Source organism: Heterocephalus glaber, unplaced genomic scaffold, assembly GCF_053883595.1.
Source record: "Heterocephalus glaber isolate CG9 unplaced genomic scaffold, H.glaber_assembly_v1.0 deba00001610, whole genome shotgun sequence".
In the NCBI taxonomy this organism is placed as follows: Eukaryota; Metazoa; Chordata; class Mammalia; order Rodentia; family Bathyergidae; genus Heterocephalus; species Heterocephalus glaber.
Genome location: NW_028258381.1, coordinates 33,729,808 through 33,746,360, shown reverse-complemented (window position 1 = coordinate 33,746,360; position 16,553 = coordinate 33,729,808). Strand labels below are relative to the sequence as shown.

The 16,553-nt window shown below is 47.0% G+C and overlaps 1 protein-coding gene across 2 annotated transcripts in view; it reads right to left on the bottom strand.

The window, feature by feature from the left end:
• The window catches only part of Dnaaf5 (dynein axonemal assembly factor 5), an 81,519-nt gene that overhangs the window by 56,589 nt on the left and 8,377 nt on the right, over positions 1-16,553 (bottom strand). For both annotated transcript variants that reach the window (XR_015445280.1, XM_021254619.2), the window contains exons 5-7: positions 7,222-7,454; positions 5,004-5,216; positions 1,496-1,639 (exon numbers count right to left, since the gene is read on the bottom strand). Coding sequence is in view for 1 of the 2 variants with exons in the window: in XM_021254619.2 (XP_021110278.1) it covers positions 1,496-1,639; positions 5,004-5,216; positions 7,222-7,454 (590 nt within the window). In the remaining variant the exon portion in view is untranslated. The remainder of the gene's footprint in view (positions 1-1,495; positions 1,640-5,003; positions 5,217-7,221; positions 7,455-16,553) is intronic.

Here is a 16,553-nt window from a genome sequence, read left to right as displayed (position 1 = left end):
AGACCTATCTGGGAACTGACCCTGAACTTCATTATCCCTTCATTATCATGCATTTCCATAATAAACTCTCCATCCCGATGGGGCCATAACATATTGCTAAGCACATTTTGGACCATATGCAAACACATCCGTGAAGTAACTAAATTTTTCCCTGTCCAATGACCCCCGCACCTTTTGGAAAAATCCATGAATAATTAATGCAACTCCTTTGAGACCCCATAAAAGTGAAATGTATCCTGTTGGGAGCTTCTCCTCCTGTCACCCCTGGGGCTGCCTACGGACAGCCAGCTGTGTGTCTTCTCTATAATAAACTTTCCAATCAAAGCTTCTGGCTGCAAATTTGTGATGTTTCCTGCTTTAACTTCCATTGTCACTGAAGCCAGGACCCATGCTGGCTGGTGACACTGGGGTGAGGTATGGCTAACTACAAAGCTGCCAGCTACCCATTAATCTGTGCCTTTCTCCCTGGGGTTAAAACATAGTAGCAAGTCCTTGAAATTCCCTGGTGGCAGCTGCCCAGTGGCCTCTATTCTGCAGACCCGTCTGTTACCTGATACTTAGCTTCCTTTCTGCCGCTCACAGGCACCACTTTGCTATTATTTATGGCTATCAATGACAAACTCTACAAAAACATCCCCTTTGTAAAAGTTGCTTTCAAAGAGCGAAATAAAACAAGGTTTAAGGAGGCCTCAAGAAGCTGGGCATGGTGGCACATGACAGTAACCCAGGCTCTTGAGAAGCTGAGCCAGGAGGATTTTGAGTTTGAGACCAGCCTCTGCAACTTACTGAGATATTGTCTCAAAATTTAAACAAACAGAAACAAAAGGGCTAAGGATGTAGCTTACCAGTAGTGCAGCCCTGGGTTCCAGCCTCAATACCACACACAACAAAATTCCTCTACAACAAAAAACTCTACAAATAAAGAACCCTCCCCCAAAAGAGGGAGAGCAGTGAGCCTCCTTGAATTTCGGCCCACGGCTGCCCTGTCTTCCACACAAAATGGCCCTGGTGGAGAAGCACATCCTGGGCACCTCGGGTCCCAGGTGGTCCTCAGAGCCCATAGAGAAGGCAGCTCGGGAGATTTTTAGGCATAAACAGAGCCAAGGGATAAAAATAATTTTGTCAAGCTGTGCTACAATTACTGCAGGAAAATCACTGCCCTCCTCTCCAGACTTTCAGCCGCACAGAGGTGTGCATTTTTTAAACCACTGATACAGACAGGCTTAAGGATTATGACAGCCTTGTTTCTTCTTTGCTTGCCACAGGCTCAAAGATTAAAGAGCCTTCACTCCTAGACACTAGGGTACATCTGCAGATGGCAGGACACCCTGAGGCCACCTCATGAATGACTCATCCCAAATGTTCCACATTCTTTCATCTTTGCCAGTCAGGTACGCCTGAGGCCTGAAATTCAAGTGCACAGGAGATTTAAAGAAGACAGTTACATTTCCGTCACAGAGAGATCACAGTGACAGGGAGATTCTACTAGCCTTACCTTGTTCCCAAGGGTAGTGGCACCCGAGAGAGCCATGACTGTCACCAGCACCTCCATGAGCTGCAGGCTGGCCACGCTGCAGTCCTCCTGACACACAGACACCAGGGTCTGGACGCAGAGCAGCAGGCGCTCCAGGTAGAGGTCCTGGAAGAGACCAGTGATGGTCAGTGCTCCTCACCCCAAATCCCCAAAGCACAGGGTCTACCTGCACAACAGGAACTGGAAGAGCCACCATGCCATGTCCAGGCCCACTGCACGCTGAGTGATCAGCCTTAACAAGGGAACTGTTTAGACAACAGGGAAATTGGATGTAGACTGGGAATTCAGGATCCACAGCCATTTTGTGAAATGCTTAAAAGTTGTTAAAAAAAAAGTGGTATGAGGAAAAAGCACAAAAATGAAAAAGATCTGGAAATAGGAGGTGGGTGACAGGTACTAGGAGGGACAGTCTATAATTTTTTCCTGCTTTTTGCATTTTAAATATCTCTATGTGCCTCAGCTTTAAGAAAAATAAATAAAATTTTACATTTCAAAAAATGCTTACTGGTTAAGGGGGGCACCAAAGGCTGTACTGGTTCAGCGGATTCCATCTTGGCTTCACTGTATTCATTACAGGCACTGCTTACAATGCCCCTCTAACCTGACTACTTTACATGTTTTATGAAGTACAGAATGAATCGAGACAACAGTCATACGTAATATATAAACATGATTAATAAACAAAACCATGGATGTAAACTGGAAGCAAATGCTCAAACCTCTTTTTACTAATTTAGAGATATGAGTTCAAAAAAACGTGATAATTATTTGGCTAGATAATGGATTGGTTCTAAATTTCTGAATCAGTTCTGAAATTGTGTGACTCACTCACCAGTGACATGAACAACTGATGTTTATTTAAAAAAAATTTTTTTTGGTACCAGGGATCGAACTCAGGTCCTTGAGCTTGTGAGGCAGGCGGCAGAACCACTGAGCTAAATCCCTGGCCCAATCACTGACATTTAAAGAGAAGTCATACTGCATAACTCCCGATTCCACCTCACCCTGATGCACAGACAGCCCCAACCCCACTCCCAGGAGAAGCCACAGACTTAGGCTTTTATTCTGATCCTGACTGTCCCCACAGCCTGATTTTTTTTGGCCTGGACTGACTAAGATTTCTGTAGATGTTGGCTAACATCTAAAGTGACTCATAATATAAATTTAAAAAGCTATCCTTTTTTTCAATTAAAATAAAAGGGAATGCACTTTTAAAAGACATGTGCCCTCTGAGCTTTGGCAGAGTTATCTCACTATAGACCCAAACCAAAGACCACAAAAAATTGTGTGCCCTTACAGCAATCATCTTTGCCATATGCCCATGGCCACGACTCTGCAAAACAGTAGGACGGTGACACCTGCGGCTTTGCCTACTGATCAAGGGATGGTTAGGGTTCGCCTGCACACAGACACACAAAGGGTAGAGACACAGTAGGAAGTAGTGCTCAGTGTTTCTCAATTCTGACACTACATCACCCGACATGTTAACAACCAGGTAAAGTGCTAGAGATGTGCAGCCTGGCTCAACACCTGGGAAATACCGTTGCTACCCCCTGCCACCCATGAAGCCACACCAAGCAGATCTGTAGCAAAAGATGCATCTGCATGGGTCTCTGTTTTAACATGGGATTTTAAAATTTTTAGTTTGTTCTTTATTTTTTTCTGGCCTCAGGGATCGAACTCAGGACCTTGTGCTTGCCAGGCAGGCGCTGTGCCACTGATCTATGTTCCCGGCCCTTAGTTTATTCTTGAAAGACATTCTTAACCCATTTGCCTGGCCACAGAATAGTGGTAGGAGATGCAAATGCCTTCCCAAGTGACCAGATGCAGACAGAACAGGTGAGTGCCACCCGCTGCAGGCAGATATGCACAGCAATGACTTTGACCTGAATGTATTTGTCTTTTCTTGCCAAACACTTAAGTCTGTCAAGAAAGGGGCAAATGTTCATCCTGGGTTTTTATCATGGCTGGTTCCTTGGCCTCCAAGCCAGAACATGCTTGAACCCTGGTAGATGAAAGCTGGCACAGTGGGGCCACCAGCCTTGTCAGGAAGGGTCTTGCTCTGCCTAAAAGGCCATTGAGTGAGCTCTTGCTCAACAGAACAGAAAGGTAAAGAGCCAAATGGGAAGATGAGGAGTCCTGAGCCCGTCAGCAGTGAAAGCCAGGTTCTATGTAACCAAAAGGAACAAAGGGAAATGACAACACTTGCTTTGTCATTCAGTTTGTAAGATACACATATAAACACTTGCAGATTTTCAGGTTACACCTTTTAGAACATTTCCGGCTTTCAAATCCAAATGGAGGAATCAAAATCCTTCTTAGAACCACTCAGGAGCAACACTGCTAAACTCATGCTGACTGGGGGTAATGTTAAGAAGGGGTTTGGGGAAAAAACTAAAATGTGGCTAAAAACACCAGGAGCGGTGACCTGTGCCTGTTCCCTCCGGAGGCCTCTGCTCTCCAGCCCCAAAAATTCCTTAAAGGTTTCTTAACATGGTTTATAAGTGTGAGTGTGAATTGTATGCCTCTCAGGCTGGGGACAGATGGGCCCAGACAGGGGTCCCTGCCATTGCCCTCCCTCCAGGCCACTTTGTGGCTCCAACAGCTTCTGGAAGATGTCAGGTTGGACCACAAGGCACCTGCGGGCACCTCTGTGTGGGTGGGAGCAGCTAGCCCAAGGTGGAGGCCTGGCCTGGTTGGCCAACAGGAGGATCTGAGATGTGAGATGTGGGAGTAGACAGGGCAGGCCTGACATATCCAAACAAAACAGCCATTACTTTGTCTTCAGCAGAAATAATTATAAATTATTCCAAATGATTAAACTGACGACCTAGGTTGCCTTAGTGTCAGCTGTAATGGATTCACTGCTTACTTTAAGAGGAAACAAGCTTTTTGGCATGTTATCAGGTCAGTTATTTCACACTTATTATTCAAATGCCAAGTGACATTGATAAAGCATGTGCTCTCGTCCATTACTGAGGCTGCTCTGGGTGTACCAGGCACAGCGTGGACAGACTTGTCCCCTTCTCTCAGGGCTGGGGACCAGGGTTCCCTCCACCATGCCACTGACCTCTCTAGCCTGTGACCACCCAAGGCAGCACCATCCAGAGACTCTCCCGGCAATGGGTATGTCTGTCATGCACTGTCCAACAGTTGCCACTGCCCACATGTGGCAACTGGCTAATTGCCAGGTGGCCAAAGTGACTAAGAAAAGGAAATCTCAATTTTAACAAATTGGCCATCTGGCTGGTGGCTATAGTACTGGACAGAGCAGAAGGTCGGGTCCCTAAGCCCGGGATGTTGGTGCCAGCACCCTGGGTACAGCAGATGCAACTGATGGGCCTGAGGGCCTGGTGTGGATGCTGCTGCCCCTGACTATCAGCAGTTAGGCTCAGATGCCAGCAGGGATACCTCCTACCCCTAACCCAGGCTGTGACCTGTATGCTGATCCTTCACTGCACCATCTTACATTTTCAGATGCCTGGCAGATGTATGCCTGGGCCAGCTCTGTGGTGATGACCTTGAGGTGTGGCTGGAGGGCATCTCGTGGGCAGCCTCGAATGATGGAAGCAAGAACCAACAGGCTACAAGAGGAGGGTGCCTTCTTCAGCATTGATAAGATCAGCTTCAGAGATACTTCTGGGCTGACAAATGTCCCAATCAGCTCTGCAGATCTTTCGCACTGTGAGAGAGATGTGGAATAGAATGAATAGATTTGAAAACACCTCCCCACACCCAGCTCTGGCCCTGTGAGTTCTCTGTCCACTAGAGGAATGCCAAGGGAACACAGCATCCCTCTGCCTCCCAGGACCTGCACAGGAGAAAGTTCAAGCAAATGGATCGTAGGACTCAGGCAGCGCTTCCAGCACATAGGAAGGCTGCATCCTGGCGGTTTCCTGCCTCATGTCCCTCATCTGACACAGCGACCTAAACTTCCTATTGATAATTGTTAAACACACATGGCATTTCCACAGCATGGACTTCTACTGGGCAATGAGAAGAAGCAGCTGCTGAGACCTCAGGACCTGCTGAATCTCAGGGCATCATGGAAGGAAGAAGGCCAAGGCTGGGGCCACGCACTATGGGATTCCACTCCACAACACTCCAAGGCGACACAACAGAGATCATTAGTTAGCTTTTCCATTGCGATAAAACATTTGACACCTACAAATTAAAGGACAGGTTTATTTGGTTCATTGTTTCAAAGAGTTCAGTCTATGGTTGGCTGGTGCTTCAAGGCACCAGGGAGGAAAGCTGTTCAACCCATGGCAACTAGAAAGCAGGAGAGAGAGAGAAAGGAAGACTGGGCCAAGAATACACCCTTCCAGGTCACACCCCCAGTGAATCATCTCCTCCAACCGGGCCCCACCTCTGAACAGCACATTCAGCTATGAATTCATCCATGGATGAACCCCCTGATGAGTATAGTGCCCCTATGATCCGATCACCTTCCACACACAAGACTTTCAGGGGACATTTTAGATCCAAACAATAGTAGATGTAGAACAAGTGAGGGCTGCCAGGAGGGGTGGAGCAATAAAGGGGTGGCTGAGGCCTGTGGTGCTGGGCGGTCCACATCTCTGTGGTGCTGCTGGGATGGGCAGAGGATGCATGTGCTATACTAGGGCCTGCTGGGTGCTATCACTGCCTAGTCATCTCATCTCTTGCAAAATCAGACGGGTAGATAGAAAATAAATTCACTTTTACCTATGGGGAAAATAGAGATTCAAAAGTTGTGCATGGAAGCCAGGTATGGTGGCGCATGCCTGTAATCCCAGTGCTTGGGAGGCAGGAGGATCACTGTAAGTTTGAAGGCAGCCTGGGCTACACGGTGAGTTCAAGGGCAGCCTGAACTACACAGTGAGACCCTGTCTCAAGAAAAAAAAAAAAAAAAAAAGTTTGTATATGGAAAGATATGGTTTACAATAAATGACCTTTAGTGATAAATCTGATATCCAAGAAACAACTCTATATTCTATAAAAAAGGAGTTTTTAAAATCTTAAATTGATGGTAGCTTTTGAAAAGTAAAAACACATACATGGAAATAGGCATAAAATGTGGAATTGTAGCACTTACAAAACAGTGACAACAAAACCCATTAGCAAGGTTTCAATGGAATTTAAGATTTAAGATTAAGTGGATGTGTTGACCTAAGACCTCATTCTTCCAAGTGCCAAGAGGTGTCCTAATGCAGTGACTATCTGGTAGCAAAGGGCACATGCTGGCCAGTGCCACCAAGGGTCATGGAGCGAGTGCTGGACAAACATGAGGCTCGGTGCTTTCCCCTGCCCTGCAGGCAGCACTGATCACCAGCCAAGTGGACAAAGAAGAAAAAGCAAGGAGCACAGATGCCACACACTAGTCCTGGAGTTGTCCCATGGTCCCTACAGACTCTAGAGTGTTGCACGCTGGGGCAGCTGGACTCACAGGGCCATTCTGCATCTTTGCCAACAGCCTGGCCCTGGCAGCAGATGCCATGCACATATGCCACGTGTGCCCGAGTGGGCTTAACGAGAAACACAGGGGCTTCCCTGAACACTCTGTCACTTCCTGGGCTGCAGTCAGTGATCCCCAGGGGCTGGCCATGGGAGGTGCCGGGAGGTCTCGGGGTCAGAAGCTATCTGTATCCTGGCTGTGGATATGTGCCTTTCACGGCGTGCAGACCCGACCCACAACGACCACTCACACTGCTGACCACGGCTGGCTCCTCATCGGCACAAGCCTGCTGCAGGGTTCTGAGGATGATCTCCAGGTGTTGTGTGATGTGGTCCTCGGCGTGCAGGAGCAGCACCGGCAGGAGCTGTGCAGACTTCACCCTGGTCCCCACCACCCAGTCGGTGATGTCGTGACAGATGGCGGGAAGGACTTTGGAGAGGTTTCTGAAGACCAGCTCCCGGCAGCCCAGCACTGGGCGGCTCTCTAGGGTGGAAGAGACGAGAAGACCACAAATAATCTCTCAGTGACGTGGACTGAGAGAAATGGATCACACAGGCCTTACCTGAGGCACACCTAGAGCTCTGAGGCCCTGAAAAGTCAGACCACCTCTCAAGACTGAAATGAAGCCATGGAATGCCATAATTTAGACAAAAAAATTTTTAGACCTGTGCTGGGGTGTCAGGTAATGCAGAAGAAACTACACATACCCGTTTCCCATTTAGAAAAGTGCAACTGTCAGAATTACTTTATTTTGTAAATGGAAACACCACTACTAAAAGCAGAGTGCTACAATGTCTTTGTTTCCAAAGGCTACCAATATACTAGAGCGATGTGAAAATAGCAAAAGTGAGATATTCCGTGGGAAGCTTTAGGGTTCTCTTGGCTGGCGGTGAGTATTCTTGAGGAAAATAGGAAAAGTGTAGTGTGATGAGCTCTGACACAGGGATACACCTACGAAACCACCCCATGGCCACCAAGAGTCCCTGGGCCTGTGTAGGGCTATCCCCTGTCCCAGGCAACCCAGCCTCTGTTACTGATTAGACTGCATTTTCCAGCTGTGTATGTGTGTGCATGTGTGCACGCATATGCTTGGGACTGAACCCAGGGACTTTGAACTGAGCTACAGCCCCAGCCCCTAAGCTCTCCAGCCCTCTACCTGCTACCTTTTTAAAAACTGAGATAAAGTCTTGCTAAGTCACTACATTATCCAGGTTAGATTCAAATTTGCCATCCTCCTGCCTCAGCCTCCCAGACTGTTGGGATGAGAATTGTGAGCCACCATGCCTGGCATATGTCTAACCGTGTAAGAAACCACCCAGCTGGTTTCTAGGGTGGCTGCACACTCCAGGTTCCTGCCAGCAGTGAATGAGAGCCCCACTGCTCCCCACCCTCACCAACACCGGGACAGATGGGCAGCCTTCAGGTTAAACCTATCTATGAAGGGATGGTGGTTTCTCCCTGTGGTTAAATTTGTGTTTCCCTAATAGCTAATGATCATGAGCATCTTTCCATGGGCTTGTTTCCAGTTTGTGTTGTCTTCCTTGGTGATGTGTCTTTTTAAATCTTTTTTGCCCATTAGAAAAATTCCCGTGTTTTGAGAGGTTTTTTTGCTATATTCTGGTTACAAGTCCTTACATTCATAATTTGCAATTATTTTCTCAGACTTTGGTTGTCTTTTAATTCTCTTAACAATGTCTTTGAAAGAGCAGTTTTTCTTTTCTTTCTTTTCTGAGACAGAGTCATGCTATGTAGCCCAGGCTGGCCTCAGACTTGAGATTCTCCTGCCTCAGCCTCCTGAGTAGCTGGGATCACAGGGATGTGCCACCATATCCAGTTCCTTTCTTTTTTCTTTCAGTGGTAGGAGTTGAACCCAGGGCCTCAGCCTTGCCAGGAAAGGACTCTACCACTAGCCGTACACCTCAGCATCAGGCAGCGTGTTTTTTTAAAAAGATGATATACATAATAAAGCTTTGCTTAACCCAAGGCTCTATCAAGGCTTCCTCCTAGAGGTTTTACATTTAGGTCTATGATGTTCTGGGGGTTCATTTTTGTACATCATATGAGGTGGGGATCCAAGTTTCTTTTTTGGCAGGTAGTGCCGTTCTTTCACTTCTTCCGTTTCCAAAGTTTTGCCTGGTCTATGTCCTTTATACTGTATTTCCACGTGAATTTTAGATCAGTCTGTCAATTTCTACCAAAAAAGCCTTCAAGGGTTGTGATTAACAGTTTGAGCTTAAAAATTCAAAACAATTCTAAAGATAGAAATAAAATCATGACATGTCAGAATATAAATGGTGTGCCTTGATAAAAAGGCTTATACTATAAAACCCATCTAATTTTTATTGTTACTTCTGTTACAGAATTAATTCCACATGATTCAAATTCTGTTGGCTGTCTGAATGAGCTTGTCAACATTTTTTAAAAACAAAAAGCCAAAGTCAAATACATTTTCCTTCGGATGGTGGATCCATCGTGGGAACGAGGGAACTGCATGACCAAGACCAGCCGGCAAGGGTCTGCTGATGTACAGGGCTTTGCTCAAAGTAGTACCAGCCCGTGCTGGGTACATGGTTCCAAAGCCTAGTTTTTCTGTACTTAATACAGCAGACACCACATTCTTCTGGAGAGGGGCTCAACAACTGGCTCAGTGGGTAAATCTGGTCAGCTGGCCATTCATAAATAAAGTTTTATTGAGACACAGCCAGGCCCACTCATTTCCTACTGCCTGCGATGCTTTTATGTCACAACAGCAGACACCCCAAGCCCTGCAAAACAGAAGTGCTATCAGGTCTTTCACAGAAAAGTGCCGGCCAGCTCTTGAGCTGGACTCCAGGTCTGCACTTTCCAACATGGCAGCTGTAGCTGTAAATGGCCATACAAACTTCAGTGTACCACATTTAAACACAGTGAACGATTCCATTCCTCAGTCACACTGACTGCGTCTCAATGCTTTGAAGCCATGTGGCCAGTGGCTGCTGCACAGGACTCCATAGCAGGACACTTTGGAAATGTGGAAAGCTCTGCTGGTCAGTGCAGCCTGGGGACACTGGAATCTACAGTCCAATTTTAACAGTAACATAGACAAGGGTATCAGGACTCATCGGCCACTTGTCTTCTACTTTCTCATAATCAGCACTATAATGAACATTTGTGTAAGCATGCACTTTCATACTGCTCTACTCGCTACACTTGGATAAGTGCTAAGAATGGAGTCATGAGGTCCACAGGCATGCCCATCTGTGTCCCCTACACAGCTGAGCTGCCCTGTGGACCCTGCACCAATCTGCTCCACAAGGAGGGAATGAGTTCACCATTATTCTTTAAAAATGGGGCTTTTTTTTTTGGTACTGGGGATCAAACTCAGGACCTTGCGCTGGCGGAATCACTGAGCTAAATCCCCGGCCCCAAAATGGGGCTTTTGTTTTGGCTTTTCTTTCCTAAAGAAGACAAGAACAAGACTTAAAAACTAAAAAAATCAAGCAGTTCAAAAGAGAATTTAAAACTACCCAGTATCTCAATTCCCTGTGCTAGAGATGAATGTTATAGACCACTTCTTGCATGGCCCTGGAGACTGTCTGTGTGGGGAACTTCATAGGAACCAGCATTTCCCTCCAGGCCAGCGGCACACGGTCCCAACCCTGGCTGCCTTCATCACCTAGGACACTATGATCTCCTCAGGTGTATCATCTATGTGAGTTTACCTCCACCTGCTGCTGCAGTAGCAGGTGCACTGGCTGTCTGTGTACACACCTTTGCACACCTTGTGCTGTGTGAGCACAGCAATGGGACTGACTCCTAACCCAGAAAACTTTCGGGTCAAAGGTATGTGTGTTTTCTTTATATATTTAGCATTAGCTGCACAACAGGTCCAAGACTGTGCTAAAAAACAAAGAGGGATGCACCGTATTCCAGGCTAAATCCAACTACTGGGTTTGTAAGTGAATTCAATCAACTAGTACCTAAATTTCCAAATAGTAATTCCCCAAATCACCAGTTTGACAGAGTCTTTGTTTTTGTCCACATGTCAAAGGTGTTTCTTCTTGAATATATAAACAAAATATATAGAATTTTAGGTATAAATATTATTTTGTACTGTAAATCACTCTGAATCAAACAATACCACCAACGTCAAGTGGTCAAGTAAACAGCCCAGCACAGAGCCATGAATCTTCTCCCTATGATGATGATTTTGTCTTTTCTTGAAATTTCTCATACATGGGCTCCTTCCACCTCACAGTATGCTGAGAGGCATTTGTGTTCCTCTTGATTACTGGGTGACACGTCACTGCATGGACACACCCCACCTGCTTACCTGTCCCATTCCCTAGCTGCACATGAGTGTGCCATTCCCACATGGGCTCTCGTGAAGAATTCTACTACAAATGCTCACCAACAAACCTCTAGTGGAGGTGAGTTCATTCCACTTCTGGGTAGGAAGGCTGGGTCGGATGGTTAGTGCATATCTAAGGAATTGCAACAATTTCCCAAAGTGTCTGCACATCTGTCCTTGTCCAGGGATGCATAAGGGCTCCACTTCTCCACATCCAAATGTTGTGCCAGATTTGATTATTTATTTCTTCATTTACGAACAGAGCTGGAGGTCCGTTTCTGTCTCTCCATCAAGCAGCCATGGGAGCAAAGGTAAACATGGTGGAGGTACCTTGAGGTATGAACAATTATTAACTGAAGTCCAGAGTCCAGATCTGCCAAGTCAGATGGCCAGAAAGCACTGCCATTATCTATTAATCTTTCCTTTGAAAACATAATTCCAGCACGTTAGCCAGCAAAAAGCATGAAAAGACAATTGAAGTGGACAATGTTGCAAAGGAGCCCCAACACAACTAGGGGATACAGCGCTTGCAGAACCAACTGACAACACCAGTTAAGAAATGTACTCAACCTTAAACAAATGAACAACATGCAAATATTTGCAAAGTGGATGAGATGTAAATATTTGCAAAGCCAAGTTATTTTCATAATTGAAACAGAAGTAAACACAATGGCAACCAGTGACTGGCTCACTTTGCCAAACACCTTCAGTAACAGTGCAGATGCACCCACCCAAGGAATCCAGTGCCAGGCAGGGAAGAGACTGCCACGGCAGGGATCAAAGTTCATGGTGGGGGTCAGGAGGAGGATCAGGCTGCACCCCACCTCCTGTAAAGGTGGGAGCTTTCTCTCAGCAGGCTGCAGGCTCTGGCTCCCGTGGTCCTTGCCAAGGACGGAGTCAAAGACCAGAGGGAACTCAGTGACCAGCACTCAAGGTGATCAGATCCAACCTCTTCCAGTGCCACAGGAGTCATGGGGCTGCCCTCTGCTTGGATCAGACAATAAAAGATTGTCTTTCATCCTCCCCAGGAAGCAACACCGGATTATTTTAAAAAATATTAATTCAAACAAAAATCAGGCATAGGGTTCAGACCACTGCAGCTGCAGAGCAGCAGCTGTTCCAATACATACTCTCATGGCAGGTTGTGCAGGGTGATGGGGCCGTTACTGACTGTACAACATCTGTTTGTCACATAAGAAGTATGCAATGAGATCGAAATATACAGTGGGTATTTAAAAGTTATTACAATGAAAGATACATTGCCATTAATCCCCTTCCAGTACCCCCCTCTCTTTGAACGTGCTTATTCTACCATTCTTGCCACTTGCAGAAGCAGATCTGGAAGTATTCTTCCATAAGTGTCTTTACAATAATCCGAGTAATATTCAATGGAAAAGCAGGCTCATAAAAACATGACAGTGTATCCTTATCCATCTTATTCATTGGATTTGGCACTGGGCAACTCTGGCTCTTCCTCAAAGTTAAAATGACCATGAAAAGTCAACATTTTTAATCGATTCAGGACACTGAGGCCACCATGACAGTGGAGCTAAGGACGCCAAACAGGACTTCCAGAACCGATTCAGACCCAGGACCATGTGGTACAGGTGACAGGTGGCCTCTGTGAGCTCTGAAGAGGACCTGGCTTTGAAAAACAGGGCCAGGCTCTCCTGTCCTGCTGATTTTATAACACAATCCTCCCTGCTTCTCAGATAAGGGAGGTCAGTGGGAAGTCTGGAAGGTGGGCGGGCCAGAAGCACATGGAATATCAAAGCATCTTATTTTTTGCATAATTAGACTAAGTGAAATTTAATTGCGGGCAGGCAAACAGTTCACCAATTTCCTGACTTGTTCATTTGAGACTGATGGCAGGCCTCCCCTCTACCGTAATTATTTAAAAGCTATCATAGACGCACAGGAAGTTCACTGGGTCTCTGCAATAAGGTGTTGACTATTTGTGAAAGCAGAGGCATACAGGGCGTAGTGGCACATGCTTGTAATCCCAGCTACTCGGAAAGTAGGACAATCCTTGTGAGGCGGGAGGATGGCAAGTTCCAAGCTGACCTGGGTCACAAAGAGAAACCCCGTATCAAAAAAAAAAGGAGAGAATCCAAGAATGGAGGGTGGGGAGTTAGGCACACGGCCTCTGTGCTCAGGGACATGGATCTACAAGCCATTTAACCCCTTTGCTCCCTGTCTGCACGGGGAGGGTGCTATCGCAACGTCTAGCTGCCCTCTAGAAGGAGCCTCCTGTCCTGGCTGGGAAATGCCTTCTTCCCTAGCCAAAGCTGCTCCACGCAGGGGACCTGCTGGCTCCACACCATGCAAACCAGTTTTCCAGTCTGCTTCTCCTTTTCTGCATGTGTGACATTTCTGACAACTTCTATTCAAGCCCCATCTCTCCAAAGATGCAGAGCAGGTACAAAAACACAAAAGGGCAATTGTGTAGAAAGTATTCTATATCATAGTGATCCTGATTCAAGCCAGCTCTACTGATTTCTAGAACAGGGTTTGAAAAAGGATCTCTATCCTGTGTTAAAAGGTCTGGCAGCCATTCACCATTCTGAAGACATGCTTCCCTCGGCACTCAAGCATGGTGGGAAAACAATCCCAACAGAAAGATTGTTTCAACGAAAAAAGGACTCCGGAACCAGCTGTCACCAGAAACCCTGCTGTGGCGATGTGCAGGGTGGTCATCAGAGGTGCATCAAGGGTGGACTTGTGCTTCTGCAGATGAGAGCATGTGGCTCTCAACGGTGATGTGAAGAGGCAGGCGGTGCCTCTTTGGTGTGTCCCACACTCTGCTTGGTTCCACAGTGGAGATGTATCTTAGTATTTAACAGGAAGCTGATGTGTGTTTCCAAAGCTGGCAGCAAATTATGGCACAGGCCATATTTCTACCTTATTTCTTAGGAAAAGGGGTCAAATCCCTTACCCAGACCCTGCCTCTAGTCCGGTCTTCACACCCACCTGTGCAATGTGTCCCAGCTGTGATCTGATACATCATTAACTGTGGTCTGTTCACTCTCGGGCTCAATTCCACCCATCAAACTGTCCACTTGTGCAGGAAGAGGACACAGCACCCCAGTGCCCACCTGAGTCATTGGCCCCAGGCTGGGAACTGGGGCAGACATGACTGGCTCGGCAGTGGGGGGTGGCATGGGCAACATGAGGCCAGCTTGCTGTCAGGCAAGGTGAAAAAATGGAGGTACCTGCTGGGAACGGGCCCCTGTGGGGAGAGGCGGGAGCTGAAGCCCCATGCTCAGGTGGAAATGAGGAAGTGCAAGGGCACCCCTCTCAGAAATGACTGCAGTACACAGATATGACAAAGAATCATATCCGGAATACATGAAGAATTCTGAAAATGCTGTAATAAAAAAATGAGAACACCAGTTCAATTAATGAGCAAGAGATCTGAACAACCAACCAAAGAATACACACGGAGAAGGTATAAAAGTACAGGACACTGAGTGCCGAGGACACCAAACACTGCCGAGCACTGAGCAGTGGACACCCACCTGAGATGGCAACAACTCAAAATGTCTCACACAGCGAACAAGCGGTGTTGTAGCCAGGGTCTCTCAGAATTAGATGTACAGTTTTCATCTGGCCACAACCCCACCCTCAAACATCCACATGGATCCTACAGGGAAATGTCTCTCTGGGGGGTATTTGTGAACATCCAGGACCAGAAACCACCTGGCTGTGGTCCACAGAACACAGAAGTACTGTGCTGAGCAGAGCAGTCAGAAAGCACTTGGCCGAGAGGGCAGGATTTCATCCCCATGGGACAGAACACCAGGTGGCTGGTGCCAGGGCACCTGGGACAATCCGGGTGATGGAGCCCCTCTCTGTTCCACAGGTGATGGTGGCCAAAGCTTACAGGCCCACAGCTCTAGAGGGTACATTTTGGGGGCACAAACTACCACAGTTGAGAGGTGGATGGAGTATGGTTGCCTGGGGCAAGCGCCTCACTAGAGCTGGAGGCGGCCAGCAGGCCAGGTGCGGGACTCGGGTTGGAAAGGGAGGATGTCGTGAGGGTCTGAGCAGGAGGCTGACCTGCCCTGATACTAGAAATACTGAAAAAAAAATCTAAAAAGTTTCATTTAAAATTCAAATGCTAAAAATCGAGTGAAATCCAGGGTTTGTGTCACTAACTTTACTGTGATTCAATTCTAAATTTATGCTGTTGTAGCTGAAACAAAAATTCTGAGCATAACTCCTCTGTAACCCTCAGAATGTACCAGCAACCAGACCAGTCAGACACATCGCAAGTCCCAACATACTATACTCCTAATGAGGAGGTGCCAGAGGAGCGCGGCCACAGCTTTCCCTAGGGACCTGCACAGGAGAGGCTCTGTCAGTGCGCGGAGCAGAAGTACATGTGCACCTGGGAACATACGTGGTGGTGTGTGCCTTTGTGTGCACATACGCCTTCCTCTGTCTCGCTGTTCATCACATTCCAAGGATGGTCTCTCCCCAAAGCAGTCAGCAGCCCCAATGCCTTCCTCCCTCTCTGCAGAGGGATCTGTTAACAATACTGTCAAGGTTGAAAATGTCCCTATCACAAGGCCAGCCTTGCGTCCAATTGACAAGTGCTGGACTTTCTATGGATGTGTGGGGTGAACCCTAGGGAGCAGGTGGGGGATGGCTTTACACATTTCAGTTTCTGCACAGAATTAGTTAGGTGGACATAGAACCATCATCCAACTGATGACCAGAGCCCAGCTGAGATCTTTCATGAACACCCCAGAGGCAAGCCAGGAGCCTGCCATGGCATACACCTGTACTCTCAGCTACTTGGGAGGCTGAGGCAGGTGGATCCCAAGTTAGAGGCCACAGTGATTAACTTAGTAAGATCCTGTCTCAAAACAAAAAGTGCTGGGGATGTACCTCAGTAGTAGAGCACTTCCACAGCACACATGAAGCCCTGGTTTTGATCCTCAGAACCATGAAAAACGATCAGAGGGCCAGGGATTTAGCTCAGTGGTTACGCTGCCTGTCTCGAAAGCGCAAGGACCTGAGTTTGATCCCCGGTACCAAAAACAAACAAACAAACAAAAAACACTCAGAGATGAGTGTCGAGGCCTGGCAGAGTGATAGGAATAGGTAGCCAAGAGAAGAGAGAGAGAAACCCTTTAGAAGCCCACTGCCATTCCGGATGCAGGGCCACATTTAACAATAAATTCATAAGCAGCCCTTATGTCTGAGTTCTACATTTTAAAAACGGTGGTGTGTTCTGTGACTTTTTG